This window comes from Salvelinus fontinalis, chromosome 11, assembly GCF_029448725.1.
Source record: "Salvelinus fontinalis isolate EN_2023a chromosome 11, ASM2944872v1, whole genome shotgun sequence".
In the NCBI taxonomy this organism is placed as follows: domain Eukaryota; kingdom Metazoa; phylum Chordata; class Actinopteri; order Salmoniformes; family Salmonidae; genus Salvelinus; species Salvelinus fontinalis.
The window spans coordinates 9,276,603-9,297,033 of NC_074675.1; the positions used below are offsets into that span (position 1 = coordinate 9,276,603).

At 45.1% G+C, this 20,431-nt stretch overlaps 1 protein-coding gene across 1 annotated transcript in view; it reads right to left on the bottom strand.

Annotated features, from left to right (window-relative positions):
• Positions 1 to 19,584, bottom strand: part of LOC129864974 (staphylococcal nuclease domain-containing protein 1-like) — a 33,074-nt gene extending 13,490 nt beyond the window's left edge. The window contains exons 1-4 of the mRNA XM_055937338.1: positions 19,451 to 19,584; positions 16,485 to 16,595; positions 15,332 to 15,404; positions 11,611 to 11,752 (exon numbers count right to left, since the gene is read on the bottom strand). Coding sequence (XP_055793313.1) covers positions 11,611 to 11,752; positions 15,332 to 15,404; positions 16,485 to 16,595; positions 19,451 to 19,569 — 445 coding nt within the window. The 5' untranslated portion in view covers positions 19,570 to 19,584. The remainder of the gene's footprint in view (positions 1 to 11,610; positions 11,753 to 15,331; positions 15,405 to 16,484; positions 16,596 to 19,450) is intronic.
• Positions 19,585 to 20,431: the final 847 nt, after the last annotated feature.

A 20,431-nucleotide genomic window follows, 5' to 3' on the forward strand; every position in this document is an offset into this window, starting at 1 on the left:
TCTCGATGGATGTGACTGACTGTAGTCACACACAGGTGAGCCAGACTAGAGGAGTTGAGGTACGACAGGGCAGTGACAATGAATGATCCTTCACCATGTCCCTTTATCCAGGTCAGACACTCACCCCATTCATTCACTTTCCTTTTCAGAGTGCAAGCACATGATCAGCATGCCAAGCACATGATCAGCCTGCCAAGCACATGATCAACCTGCCAAGCACATGATCAACCTGCCAAGCACATGATCAGCCTGCCAAGCACATGATCAACCTGCCAAGCACATGATCAACCTGCCAAGCACATGATCAACCTGCCAAGCACATGATCAACCTGCCAAGCACATGATCAACCTGCCAAGCACATGATCAACCTGCCAAGCACATGATCAACCTGCCAAGCACATGATCAACCTGCCAAGCACACGATCAGCCTGCCAAGCACATGATCAAGCTGTTAATATCAGTACTAGGCCTGTGTTCACATTCATATCCATCAATGTCATCATGCAACAATAAGCAACATTTATTTATTTCCAAGAAACTGCATTTCTCCTTCAAAGAGCAAAGCAAGGCAGTGATTGTAGAGTGAGCTAAAGCTCATTGTATTACAGTCATTCACTATGGCCAACTTCACTCGCACTTTGCCTGCCTATCTACAATGGATGACTGATACAAACCATTTCCTCCAACATCAGTCACAACAAGGAAGTTAACAGTAGACACTGTATACCACTTCCATGGTTAACGGAGGAAAAGGAGAGAATTGCATGAGGACAAAAAAAGAGATTGAGCGAGAACGAGAGAGCAAGAGAGAAAAAGCCTGACAGTGAATAAAAGAGACAGTAGATGTGAAGAAAAAAAATAGTGACTGATATTGAAAAGAGATTCAATGTTTTTTTAGTAGGGACAAAAACAGGAAAATGCAACTAAAAAATAAGAAACTTTTTTATTGTTTTGTCATTCATTAACAATTTACAAACTGGTGAATATTTTCCTTCTACAACAGAGCTAATCAAAAACATGAAGACGAGGAGAACTCCTTAATGAACTGCCTCATCAGACAACCAGAGAAATTCACAGGATCCTTTTTCATTATGCAGGTTTATGGGACTGCTCCAGACACACACACCACCCACACCCACTACCTGGTTGCCAGCTAGTTCAGTAACACACACACACACAAGTCTCTGGGCTAAAGCTGCTCCAACTCTCAGCTCCCAATTTCCAGGAAGTGAGTGAATCTCCATAAGCTGCAGTGCCACAGACAGCGAGACAGTTAAAAAAAGGTGACGTTTCACTTTAGCTTAACTTCATATTCATCATCTCCAGCATCACCATTAGTGAAAATGGTGTGTTTCTATGTTGTGCATTTAAAAAGAGAAACGATAAGGTGTGCATCATGCGATTTTAACCAATTGTGAGTAGGCATTACCTACTGACTGTCTGCTGATTGGTTGATGTCATTGGAAACACTTATCTTTATCTTTTTTTATACAAAATTGCAATTTTTACATATGTTGATGTTGGGGTGCTGGAGATGATGAATTGGAAGTTGAAAGTTTTTAAAATGTCCCTTTAAGCTAGCTCAATACAACACATACCGCAGCCACAGAGATTAAGCAGACACACCAACACTGCCTATTCCCAGGGCAGGCAAACACACAAAATGGGATGTTCTCTCTTCATGTGCAAGCTTTAGCCTTTTGAAACTTTATCTTTTCCTAGACAAGCGTCTTATTTACCCTGCAACACAAGCGTCTTATTTACCCTGCAACACAAGCGCCTTATTTACCCTGCAACACAAGCGTCTTATTTACCCTGCAACACAAGCGTCTTATTTACCCTGCAACACAAGCATCTTATTTACCCTGCAACACAAGCATCTTATTTACCCTGCAACACATCTTTGAAAGGACATCATGTCCACTTCACCCCCCCCCATTCTAAATGTGATTTCTGTCATTCTGGGCACCGTGGTGGAGACCCTAATCACATTACACACCTAATGCATGTGGTTTCAGTAAATATCTCAAATGTCAGGTAAATTAAAATGCTGCCTTTCAAATCTCAGGTGCCACACTTTCATAACGGAAAGCCTGATTCATGTCAGTCACCAGTCAACTCCATTACACTCAAAAGTTACTTCAACTTCAACCAGTGAATCGATGGCAAGCTATGCTAGTGATTCAACCAGTCACCCCGTACACTAAAATGTATATATTTAAGGGGTATACAGTAGGTCGATAACGATAATTTCAAACAACATTCCCAGCTAATGAGAAAACTGTCACAGTATTTAATTTAAGAAAATGAAAGACTTCAAGAAACCTTGGAGCTAATTTGTATAGGCGCCAACAGCAGATTGAGGTATTTTTACATTCATACCCCACCAGAAGGGCGTGGCCACTGTGAAACTTCCTTCCATGAGGGACTATCCCTGTTGTCTCCTTTCGTCCTATTTGTTGGTCCTATTGAACACAACACACTTCTAGGCCTTCTGTTCTTTCCTTTTTTCCCTCTCCCTCTCCACGAAAGAAGAAACCCACTCCATCGCATGAAAGTTGCATGTGGATAAGAGAAGAGGAACATCCCTTCTTCCCCAGAGCACCCCTCCGGCCCACTCTGAAGTGGGGCTTCTCTCTCTCTGTATCCCTTCCTCCCTCTCTCTTTTGAGAGCCTCTCTCCCTCTCCTCCTGGTTCTTTTAGGGAACAGGAGCACTCCCCGGAAAACTCCGGAAGGAAGGAAAGCAAGTAGGAAAGGGGAGGGAGAGGGAAGCTTTGAGGTGTCTCCATGGAGTAGACAGGAGTGAAGGGAGAGAAAAACAGAAGTCTCTCTCCAGCCTCCTTTTAAAATAAATATCTAAAGGGGAACTGTGCTCACATGCGTACGTGGTTCAGAGAGAAAGGTGGTTTACTTGAGGAGAGACGGTAGGGGATAGACAGAGAGCGCAAAACAATGCAGACCCAATAGCACCTAGCAGAGGAATAGGCCTACCTGCAAGGCATGACTCTGCATGGCAGAGCTCTTTACAGGGGTCTACACAGTCTACGCAAACAGAGCCCTTAAAGAAGCATACTAGGATTGATACATCCATTTTGGGACTTTTTAATTAGTGATTATAGGCATTATATACATTAATAAATGTTGAATACCAGATTGTTTTTACTGTTGAAAAGCGATATGACAACTATAAACACAGTAAAGTACACACACTAAAGGGTTTGGAGCTAAGCGTTGTTTTTTTAGACAACTAGGACGCAGCTTATGGACGTGCCTGTATAGAACACGTATTTTAGAAACCAGCTCTATTCTCCCACAGCTAGCGAAGAGGAACGTGGCCCTTAATCTTGGTGAATAAAAATACATCCACAAAGGGTGTGGTGCAGCGGTCTAAGGCACTGCATCTCAGTGCAAGAGGCGTCACAACAGTCCCTGGTTCGAATCCAGGCTGTATCACATCCGGCCGTGATTGGGAGTCCAATAGGGCTGCGCACAATTGGCCCAGCGTTCTCCGGTTTTGGCCGGGGTAGGACGTCATTGTAAATAAGAATTTGTTCTTAACTGACTTGCCTAGTTAAATAAAGGTTAAATTAAAAAAGTGTGTGTGTGCGTGCGTGCGCGCGCGCGTTGAGGCTCCTCCAAATCACATTCATTTATAAAGCCCATTTTACATCCGCAGTTGTCACAAAGTGCTTATACAGAAACCCAGCCTAAAATTGTTTGAGAAAGATGCAAAAAATAGTTGCCGCTCTGTTACTTGCCTCAGGCTGCACGTGCTCTTCTCATATTTCACCCATCAGACTATTCTCAATGAAATCTTTATTAATAGTTACAATTTGTTTAGATTTAGAATGGGCCATTATCAAAATGGGCAGGACCAGGGGAAAAAGAGATGTCATCTGTATGTACTCGAATAGCGAATGGAGCCGCTTTCCTTTCAATCATGCCGGGTAGGCTACTCCAGTTTTATAGTAAGTGTGTGCTTAATATAAGCAACTGAGAAATAAATATAGTAGCACCTGGGATCCTCTTTAGTAGCAACCTTGAAAAGTCTGCTTTCACAGAGGGTTGCATATAGAAATACGAGCTTATAGGAAGACTTATTTCACTCCACACATCAACCACTGTTTCAGGAGCATGCAGCCTCTTGCTGAGCGACAGGCGATATTTCACCTAAACTCTGTGTAACATGGCTTCTCCAACCCTGTTCCTGCAGCTACCCAGAGTTTAACTTTGGAAACAAAGTGAAATCTGTTCGGGAACATCAATAGTACCTTGTTTTCACAACAAAACGTTTTTCATTAAACTGTTCAAAGCCCTCTCTCTGCACGCTGGAGAAAGGAATGAAGGAGAGAGAGATGAAAACGACAGTGGTGAGATATTCTGTAGCTAAAAGTTAGTCAGCCTATTATGAAAATATCAGAAAATGCCCTTTTACTAGACTATTATAAATCAAATACAAGTTCACCATAATTGAAGACGCCCTGCACAATCAACAAACCAACAGCCTCACCTAGGCCTATATGTTCTCTCCCAGACTCATGGATAGAAAGTTTGGAGCATAGCATAAGGTAACCAGTCCATCCAGTAGGCATAATAATAATATTATTGTGTCCACACGCAAAAGTCTAGACCAATTAAGTACCGAAGACATCTTAAATCGATGTTAAAAAAATAAATTTAAAGGATTTTCTACCGTGTGTAATATGCAGTAGGCTATTAGGCTATGTATTGTATAATGGCACAAGCATTAATTTTTTATTTTTTTTATTTTTTTGGGGGGGGTAAATAGGCCTATGCATAAGTTCTAATATGCATATGGTCTTTTGAATTAATACTCACCATTTCATTGTGTTAAGCTTTGAAATAACATCCAGAACGACCATGTTTTCCCCTCAGTTTTAACCGGTTGTTGAACTGCTTTGTATTGATCATCACAGTGAGGTGAGTTTTAAAAGCATGATACTGTTTTGATGATAAGTGTTTGATGTGGTTTTCGATTGACAATAGAGCGCTGAGTACCAGGCCATTAGCGTCCAGAATGCATAAGCGGAGATTACCGTGACTCAACGGTCAAGTTGACACAGCTCTCTGGTCTTGGCCATTGTGGAGAGGTTGGAGTCTGTTTGATTGAGTGTGTGGACAGGTGTCTTTTATACAGGTAACGAGTTCAAACAGGTGCAGTTAATACAGGTAATGAGTGGAGAACAGGAGGGCTTCTTAAAGAAAAACTAACAGGTCTGTGAGAGCCGGACTTCTTACTGGTTGGTAGGTGATCAAATACGTCATGCAATAAAATGCAAATTAATTACTTAAAAATCATACATTGTGATTTTCTGGATTTTTGTTTTAGATTCCGTCTCTCACAGTTGAAGTGTACCTATGATAAAAAATTACAGACCTCTACATGCTTTGTAAGTAGGAAAACCTGCAAAATCGGCAGTGTATCCAATACTTGTTCTCCCCACTGTGTGTATATGTATATATATTGTTTTGTCTCGATTGCCATTGTTATCCTATCTGGAAGACGGTTCAGTGAATGAGTAAGTCCATAGAAAATCAATAGGGCTAGCTAGCTAGCTAGCCACAAAGAATTGGTAGCTATCCATAGAAAATGTACATGCATGTTGCATTGCATTAGTTTTAGGTAATTTTTGCCTGTTTAACTAGCTGGCTAGCTAGATTATTACTACTCCCATATGTAGTTGATAATTATGAAGTGAAACGTTTGCTTTGTGTATATCTTGTTTTGTCTCTATTGTTGCCATTGTCCTGGCTGGAAGAAGGCTCAGTGAAAGGGGAGGTGCAGCGTGAGGTAATACAGTAGAGGGGAGGAGCAGCGTGAGGTAATACAGTAGAGGGGAGGTGCAGCGTGAGGTAATACAGTAGAGGGGAGGTGCAGCGTGAGGTAATACAGTAGAGGGGAGGTGCAGCGTGAGGTAATACAGTAGAGGGGAGGTGCAGCGTGAGGTAATACAGTAGGGGGGGAGCAGCGTGAGGTAATACAGTAGAGGGGAGGTGCAGCGTGAGGTAATACAGTAGGGGAGGGAGCAGCGTGAGGTAATACAGTAGAGGGGGGAGCAGAGTGAGGTAATACAGTAGGAGGAGGAGCAGCGTGAGGTAATACAGTAGGAGGAGGAGCAGCGTGAGGTAATACAGTAGGGGGAGGTGCAGCGTGAGGTAATACAGTAGAGGGGAGGTGCAGCGTGAGGTAATACAGTAGGGAGGGGAGCAGCGTGAGGTAATACAGTAGAGGGGAGGTGCAGCGTGAGGTAATACAGTAGGGGGGGAGCAGCGTGAGGTAATACAGTAGAGGGGAGGTGCAGCGTGAGGTAATACAGTAGAGGGGAGGTGCAGCGTGAGGTAATACAGTAGAGGGGGGAGCAGCGTGAGGTAATACAGTAGAGGGGGGAGCAGCGTGAGGTAATACAGTAGAGGGGGGAGCAGCGTGAGGTAATACAGTAGAGGGGAGGTGCAGCGTGAGGTAATACAGTAGAGGGGAGGTGCAGCGTGAGGTAATACAGTAGAGGGGAGTGTGATGATTCTCAAATGTAATGTTTTATGCTTTCTCCACATTCTCGTCCTCACAAGAACGTACTCAAAAGAACGTGGTCGGAGAATGCACTCAGAGGATGAGAGTGTGGAGCACGGTAGTATGCATATTGAGAAACACCAAGACAGACAGAGAGACCGAGAGCAGGGCTCTTTGGTGTCAACAGGTAAAGCATCAGACTTCCACAGTAAGCAGACCTCAAGAGACACTACACTTCTGTCTTAAAGGATTTATGTCCATTTAGTATGGCGCCCAGGGAAGCTCACTCAACTAGACACACACACACACCTCTCTGGAGAGCCTCCTTCCAATCCAGTTGAATTCCTGCCTGACATTACAAACAGATTGGCCATTACACGGACGCACCCACCTGGCCTCGACAATCCCATCAATATGTTCTAGAGATGTGGAAACCTCCAACACATATTATGTGATTGTGAGTAGCCTATATGATGGAGTCTTGAGGGTGAAGGGCTTCTGGTGTTTAACATGCAACAGATCAAAATGGCTTCCTCTTCCCTTCAGGAAGTATTCACCCCTTCACTTTTTCCACATTTTGTTGACTGTTTGTCACTGTTGTCACTGGCCTACACACAAAGCCCAGAATGTCAAAGTGTAATGTTTTTTGAAATGTTAACAAATTAATTCAAAATAAAAATAGGTATGATTGGTGAAATTCACTGAAAACCCTCACTAACACACGGTTATATTTACATTATTGCAATTGTCATGTAGCCTACTTTTGGCCTGCTAAAAGCCTAACCACCAATCAACCAACATTATGGACCAAAATATTCAATTCCTGATGTTGCAGGATTTTGTTGTGACAATATAGGTCAAATTAAAGTAAGTAGTGCTCACGAGTCAAAAACATTCCCTGAAAATGGTGCAGAATTGTGAACGGCGTCATCTATTTCTATTCCTATTACAATTCATATGATATGTTACAAAATCCAATATGAAAATGTGTTTAACAGATTTGTAAGGGCTTAAGATCCAGGACTGCATCTTTAAGCTCATATACAGTGTCTTCAGAAAGTATTTACACCCCTTGACTTTCACATTTTGTTGTGTTACAGCTGGAATTCAAAATGGATTACATTGAGATTTTGTGTCACTGGTCGACAGACAATATCAAAGTGGAATTATGCTTTTAGATTCTTTTTCAAAATAATTACAAATGAAAAGCTGAAATGTTGAGTCAATAAGTATTCAACTCCTTTGTTACGGCAAGTCTAAACAAGTCACATAAGTTGTATGGGCTCTGTGTGCAATAGTGTTTAAATAAGAAGTTGTTCTTAACTGACTTGCCTAGTTAAATAAAAAATAAAAATTAATTGTTTAACATGACGTTTGAATGACTACATAATTTCTGTACCCCACACATACAATAATCTGTAAGGTACCTCAGTCGAGCAGTGAATTTCAAACACAGATTCAATCACAAAGACCAAGGAGACTTTCCAATGCCTCAAAGGGCAACCATTGGTAGATAAACAGACATTGAATATCCCTTTGAGCATGGTGAAGTTATTAATTACACTTTGGATGGTGTGTCAATACAACCAGTCACTACAAAGATACAGGCTTCCTAACTCAGTCGCCGGGGAGGATGGATCAACAACATTGTAGTTTCTCCACAATGCTAACGTTATTCACAGAGTGAAAAGAAGGAAGCCTGTACAGAATAAAACATATTCCAAAACATGCATCATGTTTGCCACAAGGCACTGAAGTAATATTGCAAAAAATGTCAAAGGAATTAACTTTTTGTCCAGAATACAAAGTTGGTATGTTTGGGGCAAATCCAATACAACACGTGACTGAGTACCATTCTCCATATTTTTAAGCAACGCATTAGCTGCATCATGTTATGGGTATGCTTGTAATTGTTAAAGACTGGGGAGTTTTTTTTTTTTATATAAAAAAAAGGGAAAACCTGGTTCAGTCTGCTTTCCACCAGACACTGGGAGATGAACTCACCTTTCAGCAGGACAATAAGCTAAAACACAAGGCCAAATCTACACTGAAGTTGCTTACCAAGAAGGCAGTGAATGTTCCCGAGTGGCCGAGTAACAGTTTTGATTTAAATCTACTTGAAAATCTAGCAATAATCAACAACCAATTTGACAGAGCTTGAATTAATTTTTTCAAGAATGAAACGGGCAAATGTTGCACAATCCAGGTGTGTAAAGATCTTAGAGACTTACCCAGAAAGACTCAAAGCTGTAATCACTGCCAGAGGTGCTTCTACAAAGTATTGACTCAGTGGTGTGAATACTTGTGTAAATTAGATATTTCTGTATTTAATTTTCAATGCATTTGAAAAATATATTTTCACTTTGTCATTATGGGGTATTGTGTGTAGATGGTTGAGGGGAAAAAATCTATGAAATCCATATTGGATTCAGGCTGTAACAACAAAATGTGGAATAAGTCAAGGGGTATGAATACTTTCTGAAGGCACTGTAGTGCACTATTTTTCATCAGGGCCCTGGTCAAAAGTAGTGCACTAAGTAGGGAATAGGGTGCCATTTGGGACGCCTTGTGACATTTCACACAGGGTTACAGAGGGAGATAGGTGCATAAAACATGGAGAGATAACTTTGACACATTGAGAGGACATGAAGATGTGAGTGGGGTAGTGTTAGTAGATACGGGTATGTAGGGTGAGAGATAACAGGGGATAGTTATGTTATGTCAACAGTACTATATATCAGGGGTCTCTAACCTCAATAAGAACCACAGAGGCGCACATGAACTCTGGGCAATACACACACATACAATGGACAAAACACAACATACACACACGTGACACACACAGACAAAGACGTAACACGACATCAAAGGCAAAGGCATGACCACACAAACCCACAGGCAGCAATAACCACACACACACACAAATAAATGAATAAACTATTACACCCCCCCCCCACACCTTCCAGGAAAGGTGAGGGTGGTCAGGATGCAGTGCGGTGGCTAATCATAACGGAAGCACCTCATATTAAAAAAGGGAGCAAGGATCGTTTGTATCAATCAGCGTTAATCTGGCCTTAATGTGTTTATTAAAGACAACATGAACTGTCATTTCCTAGCAGAAAACCTTTTTACCGGGAACAACCTTAATCAAAAACAGGCTCTGTGCCATAATGTGCTTATTGTCATATGGTAATAACCCCTGATTGAATAAAATCATTTCCAATGACAGAAAACACAAGCACGCAAGTGTGTGTGTGTGCGTGCGTGCGTATGCGTGAGAGCGTGCTTCAAGTTATAATGTCAGATTTCCAACCAGTCTTAATAAAGGCCTAGGTGGTTTGGTGGAGAGAGAGGGTCAAGTCAAAATGCCTGGCGGAGAAAATAATTAATTACAAAAACCAACGACAAAGGGGAAAGACATTTAGAAACAAATTACCAAATTAATTAAAACATTTACAATGGAAGACATGCACAATTAAACCGGGGATGATGTTATCATGAATATATGGTGGTGTCCTGTTGGGAAATGAATGAAGTGGGTTCTTCTTTTGTTTGGTCAATGACAGAGCTGAAATAGAGACCGATAGATGCCTGGATTAGATGTAATGCTTCTATTACGGCTAGTCGAGTAAATGGAGTCTCATCTAATCTAAAACACACAAGCATTCCTGCTATCGACTGATTCTGATCTAAATTGTCTGCACAAATCAACCTGAGCTGCCAGACAGAAAGCTGAGCTGCCAGACAGAAAGCTGAGCTGCCAGACAAAGTATAAATGCAACCATAACCAATCTACAGTACATTGTAGCCTATATTTCTCTTGCAACTGTTTCCCGGGCACAAAATGGTCACCTCATACCCCAAATGCCCTCTAGCCCAGGGCTCTACAACCCTGTTCCTGGAGAGCCACCGTCTTGTAGGTTTTCAATCCAGTCCCAGTTGTAACTGACCTGATTCATCTTAGCAAGCAACTATTTTCTAGAATCAGGGGCACTAGATTAGGGTTGGAGCAAAAACCTAGAGGACGGTAGCTCTCCAGGAAGAGGGTTGGAGAGCCCTGCCCTTGACACTGATTTGCAATCAGTTTTGCGTTCATTCACCTGGCTTGGCACAAAATGTCAGACGAGGCAGAGTGGGGAGGTCGCTGGCAGGGATCCAGTGTGTGTGTGTGTGTGTGGTGGTGGGGGGGGGGGGGGGGGGGGGGGGGCAATGCCCGCATGAGGTGAAAGGTCACATCAGCTACACGCCAACCCAATGGTGCCAGGGGCCGGCTGGCGTGGTTTCACCAGAACCCTGTCGACCTTCGTAGTGAATGACTGCTAACAGCTGGGCGCTCCGCTAGCTCTGCTATCAGACACCGTGACCTCTGAGCTGGGGCCGTGACGCTGCACCTGGCTTGATATGTCTGGCACACACACACACACCTCTCCTTACGTACTGTACACACACACCTCTCCTTACGTACTGTACACACACCTCTCCTCACGTACTGTACATACACCTCTCCTCACGTACAGTACACACACACACCTCTCCTCACGTACTGTACACACACCTCTCCTCACGTACTGTACACACACACACACCTCACGTACTGTACACACCCACACTTCTCCTCACGTACTGTACATACACACTTCTCCTCACGTACTGTACACACACATCTCCTCACGTACTGTACACATACATCTCCTCACGTACTGTACACACACACACACACACACCTCTCCTCACGTACTGTACACACACACATACATACACTCCCCTACTAGCCTATGTTTTTATTAAACTGGAAGTAAACAAAAACAAAAGTTGGTTACAGAGTTAAAAGACTGATAACTAATAGTCTAACCAGGCGCCGCTCCAATCTCTGAGATAGCCAACAAGATGGCGCTGAAAGACACGTCGCCCTGTTAGCTCCTAGCACAAGCATTTCGCAGCACCTTATATTCCTGCTGTAAACTGTATATGTGACGTGTACATTTGATTTGTGTGTAACTGGAAGAAAGTTGCCTAAACCAGGATGTAATTCGCTAAACCAGGAAGTTGCCTTACGGCCCTCGCGGATGGACTACTTACCGGCGAGGAGGAAGGTGATGAGGCAGGTCTCTTTGGGCATGTAGAGTTTGAGGCGGGAGCCACTGAACACGTATTCTACCACCGCCTCGGAGCGGCCCGCTCTCTGGAGGAAAGGCAGGAACTGCTTGGCCTTCTGTGTTTCCTGGAGAAGAAAGAAACATGTTCAGAGTAGCAGCTTCATCCTAGCAATGCAGATCTTCATGTCAACTGGATGGTCTGATAGTGGATCATACACCTCAGTCTTAGTCCAACCACTTCATATGCAGATGAGTAAATTAGGGTGAAGTTCATTGCGTGGGGTTTCTCGGTAAAGGTGAACGGACCGATGATTTCACCATGACATTGCTAGGCCTCATATCTCTCTCTCTCTGTCCCTTTCTGGTGAGTCACTGGCTTGGTGGGTACACCAAGGCCAGAATTACAAGCGTGGCTAAATCATTGCCTATACAGACAGGCTGATGAATCAATGGCAGAGAGAGAGATAGTTATATTAATAAATACACAGCTAGGCAGGCAGGCTAAGGCAGGCAGGCTAAGGCAGGCAGGCCAATGCAGCCACAGCAAACCAGGCAGTGACTCACTAGCACTCGCTCATGATTTAGATGTAGTGGGGTGGGGGTGGGGTGTAGAGGAAGAGAGATGTGTTCTGGCAAAACAGATGTACTGGCTGAGGAGGATGAGGAAATATGTAGTTGACAAGGTGGAACTATTCCATCAAGCGCCAGGTAGCTCAGGATTGCAGGGTGCAAAGTCAACATTGCTGTGGTGATTAAAGTTACTGGGCAGGAATCTAGCCCTAAACTACACATTATTTCTCTGTTCAGATGAACTCTTGGGATGGAGAAAGGTGGGCAATAGGGAAACAGGTGAACACACACACATATACCAGCGGGCTGGGGGGGCAGGAGTCAGGAGGGACTGTGTTTATGTAACCTGTGTGTTGGGGGGTGAAGAGAGAGAGAAGTGCCCCAGTGCCATATTCACTCAGCACCTTTGTATGTACTGTATATGTATATACACACATCTCACTGTACTCCAATATATATCCCCACTGTATTGCTCTCAATGTAACCCACTCCATCTACAGAATCCCTCTCTGTAATATCCCTGTGTGTGTGTGTGTGTGTGTGTGTGTGTGTGTGTGTGTGTGTGTGTGTGTGTGTGTGTGTGTGTGTGACAGGCGGAGATTTTTGTATTTTTATTAGAATGCTCATTACATTAGCCTGGCCCAGCCACTACAGCCCGGCAACTACAGCCCCCACGGCCCGGCCACTACAGCCCCCACGGCCCGGCCACTACAGCCCCCACGGCCCGACCACTACAGCCCCCACGGCCCGACCACTACAGCCCGGCTCTCCAGCCAAGAGGGAGCAGTACTTTAAGATGGAGGAAGACACACACACGCTTGTTCTCCCTGACTGGCAGAAGTCATCAACAGATTGACATGGTATCAAGAATCTATTCCTGGGCGGCTGTCAGTCTTCAGAGTGACGGGGAAACAAGCTGACATGCAAATGTGTCGTATCACTCTCTTATATGGCTGCAATGAAACACAGAGGGCTGCTGAGAGAGATGGAGCGTCTTTAGAGGGGGGGCTGGGCAAGATCAACACACACAGGTACAGACAGAAAGATGCATGCACACACCTCGTTACACTGGAGAACAGTGTGTGTGTGTGTGTGTGTGTGTGTGTGTGTGTGTGTGTGTGTGTGTGTGTGTGTGTGTGTGTGTGTGTGTGTGTGTATGCGGGCGTTAAACAATAACACACGTCCTAGACTGACTGCCCAGTCCATTAAAGCACGGACAAGCCTTCTCGTAAAACAAAGGCGTAAGGTGGAGAGAGTGTGGAGAGAGAGAGAGAGAGAGAGAGAGTGTGGAGAGAGAGAGAGAGTGTGGAGAGAGAGAGAGAGTGGAGAGAGAGAGTGTGGAGAGAGTGTGGAGAGAGAGAGAGAGAGAGTGTGGAGAGAGTGTGGAGAGAGAGTGGAGAGAGAGAGAGAGTGTGGAGAGAGAGAGAGAGTGTGGAGAGAGAGAGAGAGAGTGTGGAGAGAGAGAGAGAGAGAGAGAGTGTGGAGAGAGAGAGAGAGAGTGTGGAGAGAGAGAGAGAGAGAGTGTGGAGAGAGAGAGAGAGAGAGTGTGGAGAGAGAGAGAGAGAGAGAGAGAGAGTGTGGAGAGAGAGAGAGAGAGAGTGTGGAGAGAGAGAGAGAGAGAGTGTGGAGAGAGAGAGAGAGAGAGTGTGGAGAGAGAGAGAGAGAGAGAGAGTGGAGAGAGAGAGAGAGTGTGGAGAGAGAGAGAGAGTGTGGAGAGAGAGAGAGAGTGTGGAGAGAGAGAGAGAGAGAGAGAGTGTGGAGAGAGAGAGAGAGAGAGAGAGTGTGGAGAGAGAGAGAGAGAGAGAGTGTGGAGAGAGAGAGAGAGAGAGAGTGTGGAGAGAGAGAGAGAGAGAGAGAGAGAGAGAGAGAGAGAGAGTGTGGAGAGAGAGAGAGAGAGAGAGAGAGTGTGGAGAGAGAGAGAGAGAGAGAGAGAGAGAGAGTGTGGAGAGAGAGAGAGAGAGAGTGTGGAGAGAGAGAGAGAGAGAGAGAGTGTGGAGAGAGAGAGAGAGAGAGTGTGGAGAGAGAGAGAGAGAGAGAGAGAGAGAGAGTGTGGAGAGAGAGAGAGAGAGTGTGGACGTGCATCTCATTACTCCCCGTTAACACGTTTTATGGCCACGGAGTAAAATCTAATCTTCATTTAGTGAGCAGCCCAATCAATTTTCATAAGCAGAGACGCTGTCTGCTGTCCCTGGAACACGTAAACAACTTCCTAGATGACTTTATTAATGCAGAGGGAACTATATTTAGATCAGCCTTTATTGCTATAATATGGGGGGGGGACTGGTATTATGGATATTACTTAGAGTGATTCATCTATAGATCAGATGACAAGGTTTATCCTGGGGAATGGTTTGGGAGAGACTGGAGGGCATTGAGACTGGTGGGTCAAGGTTTGTCCTGGGGAGGGGTTTGGGAGAGACTGGAGGGCATTGAGACTGGTGGGTCAAGGTTTGGGAGAGACTGGAGGGCATTGAGACTGGTGGGTCAAGGTTTGGGAGAGACTGGAGGGCATTGAGACTGGTGGGTCAAGGTTTGTCCTGGGGAGGGGTTTGGGAGAGACTGGAGGGCATTGAGACTGGTGGGTCAAGGTTTGTCCTGGGGAGGGGTTTGGGAGAGACTGGAGGGCATTGAGACTGGTGGGTCAAGGTTTGGGAGAGACTGGAGGGCATTGAGACTGGTGGGTCAAGGTTTGGGAGAGACTGGAGGGCATTGAAACTGGTGGGTCAAGGTTTGGGAGAGACTGGAGGGCATTGAAACTGGTGGGTCAAGGTTTGGGAGAGACTGGAGGGCATTGAGACTGGTGGGTCAAGGTTTGGGAGAGACTGGAGGGCATTGAGACTGGTGGGTCAAGGTTTGGGAGAGACTGGAGGGCATTGAGACTGGTGGGTCAAGGTTTGTCCTGGGGAGGGGTTTGGGAGAGACTGGAGGGCATTGAGACTGGTGGGTCAAGGTTTGGCAATTATATTATCAAGAAGAATGTTGGCCCAAGAATGTGCAGGAACATTGCACACACACACACTGCAGGGGAGAAAACACACACAACATATAAGCCTAGTCACATAACAGTAAACACACACAATTATTCCTCAAAGTCGCACACACACATTTCTCTCTCTCACACTAATCTATCTTACCCCAGAGATATCAGCCACTCTGTGGATGGGGACCTCCTTCTTGCTATGCAGCCCTTTCCCGTTCTTGATTGCCCTGTGATCAATCAGAGGGAAAGAGTGAGACAGTGGTCACCATTACGGTTCATCCCATCATCCAGCGAGTTAAGGAGAAACCATCAGGTCTTTAAGCCACAAAGGAGAAATGGAGCTGTGGGTAATAAACACTCAGAGAGCCATTCCGGCTCAGAGGGGGATACAGTTTCCAAGCTCCCCCACCAGGATCAGCGGTAGGGGGACTTCACGTGTAACCTATACCCGTAAAATGGAAACTGTAATGGTTGTGGGGGGGGGGCATTTTCAGTCTGACCCTGGTGTGATTACCACCTGTTCAGATTCCTACTGGAAAGAGCTTGAGTGCTACAGATGAAGATGAGAAAGATGATGGGAATTGTGGCAGTTAGGGTCCTCTGTGGGTCAGAGATATGTGTTTCACTACTGTGTGTGTGTGTGTAAGAGATGAGGGAGAATGAGAAAGGGAAGGAGTTTGAGGAGCCCAGAAAGAGAGACAGAAGGAGAGAGAAAGGTAGCATGGGAAAACACTTGCACAAACACCACAGGTGGGTAGTCATCTATCTGCTAACCCAGAGATCTTTATCTGTAGTGCTGTATTAAAGCACGTACTAAATCTCCCGGTGCACATACACATAATTATATTCCCAGAGCACGTGTAAAGAGAAGGCCTGATTTAGTGTGTGTGCGCGCGAGACACTCAGAGGCCAATCCATTGGTAGAAACTTAGAGCAGCGCAGGGGTGTAATCATCAGTCTAAACGAGAGTTTCTACTGGACAAATTCAGGTAAGTCCTTCCCTGTTTTGTTTGGTTTGCTTCTGTTTAAGAAACGTTTTGCAACAGAATCGGAGTAATGAATACACCCCAGGCCTTGTAGAGGCGCTGATTTACGACACAGGGAACAATGGCCACCTCTGACCAGTGTTGTTGAATATTTTGCCATGATGCAGCACACACATATTCATATTGTATCCCTACAACACTTCTGTTGTTGCATGAGCGTGACAGAAAGCATTTTCATTTAAAGGGAGGTTTAGTCAAGCTGGTTAAAGCAGTCAGGTTTAGTTTTCAGCAGTAGAAACCATTTTGGGGCACTGTGCTTACCGTGCCTCTGCAGCCAGTAGCTCGTCGTAGTGGGATGAGCGCTGGTCGTCATCCTGTCTGTAGCGGATGACTGTGGCAAAACCTTTACTGATCAACGCCTCAGCTATGTTACTGTGGAGGGAGAGAGAGAAACAGAGTGAGTGAGAGACATTTACATTTACATTTAAGTCATTTAGCAGACGCTCTTATCCAGAGCGACTTACACATTGGAAAGTTCATACATATTCATCCTCGTCCCCCCGTGGGAAATGAACCCACAACCCTGGCGTTGCAAGCGCCATGCTCTACCAACTGAGCCACACGGGACCGAGAGAGACAGAGAGACAGAGAGAGAGAGAGAGAGAGAGAGAGACAGAGACAGAGAGAGAGAGAGACAAAGAGAGAGAGAGACAAAGAGAGAGAGAGACAAAGAGAGAGAGAGACAAAGAGAGAGAGAGACAAAGAGAGAGAGAGACAAAGAGAGAGAGAGACAGAGAGAGAGAGAGACATCGAGAGAGAGAGACAGCGAGAGAGAGAGACAGCGAGAGAGAGAGACAGCGAGAGAGAGAGACAGCGAGAGAGAGAGACAGCGAGAGAGAGAGACAGCGAGAGAGAGAGACAGCGAGAGAGAGAGACAGCGAGAGAGAGAGACAGCGAGAGAGAGAGACAGCGAGAGAGAGAGACAGCGAGAGAGAGAGACAGAGAGAGAGACAGACAGAGAGAGAGAGAGAGACGGAGAGAGGGAGGGAGGGAGGGAGGGAGAAAGACAGAAAGCAAGGTGATTTTAACCAGTGTTTACTTATCATCCCAGTTATTATACAGTAGAAAGCTTCAAGGCTGCAACACGGCCCATCAGTACACCAAAAAGGGCGCGGGGGCAAGCTCAGAAAAACTGAAGAAACACAAGCCCAGAAACACTAAAGAACAACAGAAGAAAGATCAAGGAAAATGTGAAAGACAATGACTAACTAGCAAGTCAAGGTCCCGGCAACATGGCGAGGTGAGAGAGACCTTCGAACCACAGCAACCAGAGGCTGCATTGTTATTTCACAACCACAGAAAGAGGGGGAAGGTGAGAGATAGAAGTAGAAAAATAACGGGTGAGAGTTCGATGGAAGGGCTCTGCAGTTAGCTCAGAGCCCTTAGGCGCCCATGTAACAGCTAAAGAGAGTGAGTGCACTCGGTGCAGGCTTGTCTTTCCAAAATGTTTTGTTAGCCTGTCGGCATGCCAAGACCGTAATTGAGAAAGTTTGGTGGCTCCTCGTGGTGAAATGTTTTTATTAGGTTTTCTGTTCAGATTAATTGGAGAGGAGGATGAGGCAGAGAGAGAGAGAGAGAGAGACGGGCAGAGAGAGAGAGAGACAGGCCGGCAGAGACAGGCAGAGAGAAAGAGAGACAGGCCGGCAGGCAGAGAGAAAGAGAGACAGGCCAGCAGAGAGACAGCCCGGCAGAGAGAATAAAAACAGGAGGAGTCTAGTAAACTGCCTTTAATTGAGATGGTGAGTCAAAAAGAAAAGAGAAAAAAGAGAAAAAGTAATTTCCCCGTCCTCACTTTGTTTCATTTCTCGGTCTTTTATAAATTGAGACAAATTGAGCATCACATCATGACAGTGGCTTTAATGACTTACACATCTTCTGAATGGAAATGTGGAGGCAGATCAGCTAACACTGCAAAAATGTTGGACTAAGTGTTGCAAATTGCCTTCAAATTAGACACTTAAAAAAGTTGGAAAAGCATATCGTTTTCATAGATCTCAAATGACTGGGACGGGTGAAAACAACATGGTGGATCTTTCACTTTGACCTATCCAGGTTGTCAGATTAGTGCTTGTTCCAAAGATTATATTTATTCTACCTTCATTTATAAAGGCAAGTCAGTTTAAAGAACAAACTCTTATTTACTGAATGACCTAGCCTGCCTGACTGCATGCATTTAGAAAGTATGAGGAAATGAGGTTGACGTGTCCTTGGGAAATCAGACAACCTTTAATACAACCCTAAATTAGCCTAAAAGCAGGGTAAGGTCAAACAGGCCTTTTCCACACGCCAATACTAACAATCTCAATGGTAGTGGTATCTAGGACGTAGGTTGCTAGGCTGCTGGCACTAGCCATCTCCAGCTAGCCCCCCTGCTGTGCCGCTCTCCCTCGCCTTGTGCTAAACGGGTAGAGGGGTCTAGCTCACCACGTGGAGAGAAATATGGTGGGCCATAAGACGCGCACGTACGCATGCACACAGCACCTCAGAGCGGGCCGGCCACCTGTTACCCACAATGCACCGCAGTGCGTCTGGCTAGTAATTGGGTGACCTACGCTGGCCCGGCGCCGCTGCTAACTAGCGGTGCCGTGTGATAAGGGGGGGCTAGCAGATGAAAGGAGAGGTACTCCGTAGCTCCAGAACATGTCTTAAAAAGGTCTTTCTTCCATTTGTATGAGGGAAAACATCAGAGGGCGTAGCCGGGTGACATGTTGACGTGAAGGGGTGTGAATGAACCGTGTGGCTTGTCCACGTTGGTTGCTCTTTAATGCAGTAGGCCTGTACTGTGTACATTTAACCTGTTCTCTTGGGCTTTTGTAGAGCTTTTATTTCTCGTTGAACTATCTTGTCCTTGTCCATTACATCAGCGGCCTACAGACAGATATGCACTTCAACTGATTCTAAGGAATATAGATATATATGGCCTAGATCCGTCCCCTTCAATCATAGCATATTGTGCATGTTTGTTCCAGTCCAGTACTAACACTCAATTCAACTTTCCAACGGTTGAAATACAGTAAGTTTGAGCTGACTCTGCCGTGTCACTACTGGACTAGAACAAAGCTCTGCACTTACTATAGGTGTTTCCGGAGCCAGGATTGACAACCGCTTGTCTGGACTACTCATCCTGTCTACAAGCAAGGTGACAGACGGGGTGACACAGACATATTAGGGGTCAGCAGAGGTCGGCAGTGCAGGTGAAAAGTCGGTTTTGAGATAGGTGTACTCACATGCCGCCGATGGTGACGGTGGCACAGGTGCGTTCTGCAAAGGCGGGGATGGTGCTGGTCTCTGAGGAGCTGGTGGCAGCTCTGATGTAGTCCACCGTGACGTTCACCTGAAATGCCATGTCACAGGAAATTATGTCAATGCCATGTCACAGGAAATGATGTCAGACAACAATGATTTAAAATGATTTAAAAAGAGCCACCGTGTCTTCAGTGGATTAGGGACCTCAAGTACTCTCTGTTACCGTCATGTAATATAGGACTGAAGACAACGTATGACTGCACACGTGGGGAGATTGAGTCAATTTGTGTCAACGTCATTTATTTAGCCGTTATGTCGGCCTATCATTCATGACTAACATCAGTGATGGGGGAATCGATAAAGTAACAAAACGCTAGTATGTTTCCCTCATAGCTTGTTCTCCATCTTTTTAAGTAGGAAGCCAATTTGTTTTCAGCACTTTTATTTTACATGACTGGTCAAAACTCGTTTTCTCATGACTCTCTCTTGTTCGTCTGCAGCAGACATATGGTGAGCAATATGTTTGTAACATCAAGTCGTAATAAAATCAAGGTATCGACTAGTCAAAGTTTTTCAAATAATTAGAAATACTGGTCATGAAAATGCAATAGCAAGAAGAGAGAGTGTGTGTGTGTGTGTGTGTGTGTGTGTGTGTGTGTGTGTGTGTGTGTGTGTGTGTGTGTACTAGTTTACAAGGTCACCCCCAGTCAGTGTGAATCATGTCAGGCTGGACGGTAGATCTCCCCACAGGAGCACTGGGGCTGTTTATAACTCCACGCTCACACGCACGCGCCCACACAACCAAGAGGTGGCAGATTGCTATCAAACACGGACAGGCCCAGCAGACACAGCGGGTGGAGGAAAAACAGCGTTTAGATAGGGAACAACCATTTTCCCCATTCCTCCCTTCCTGGCCGACAGAGCAAACAGAAGCAGGGATGAATAGGATAGGTGGGGACAGG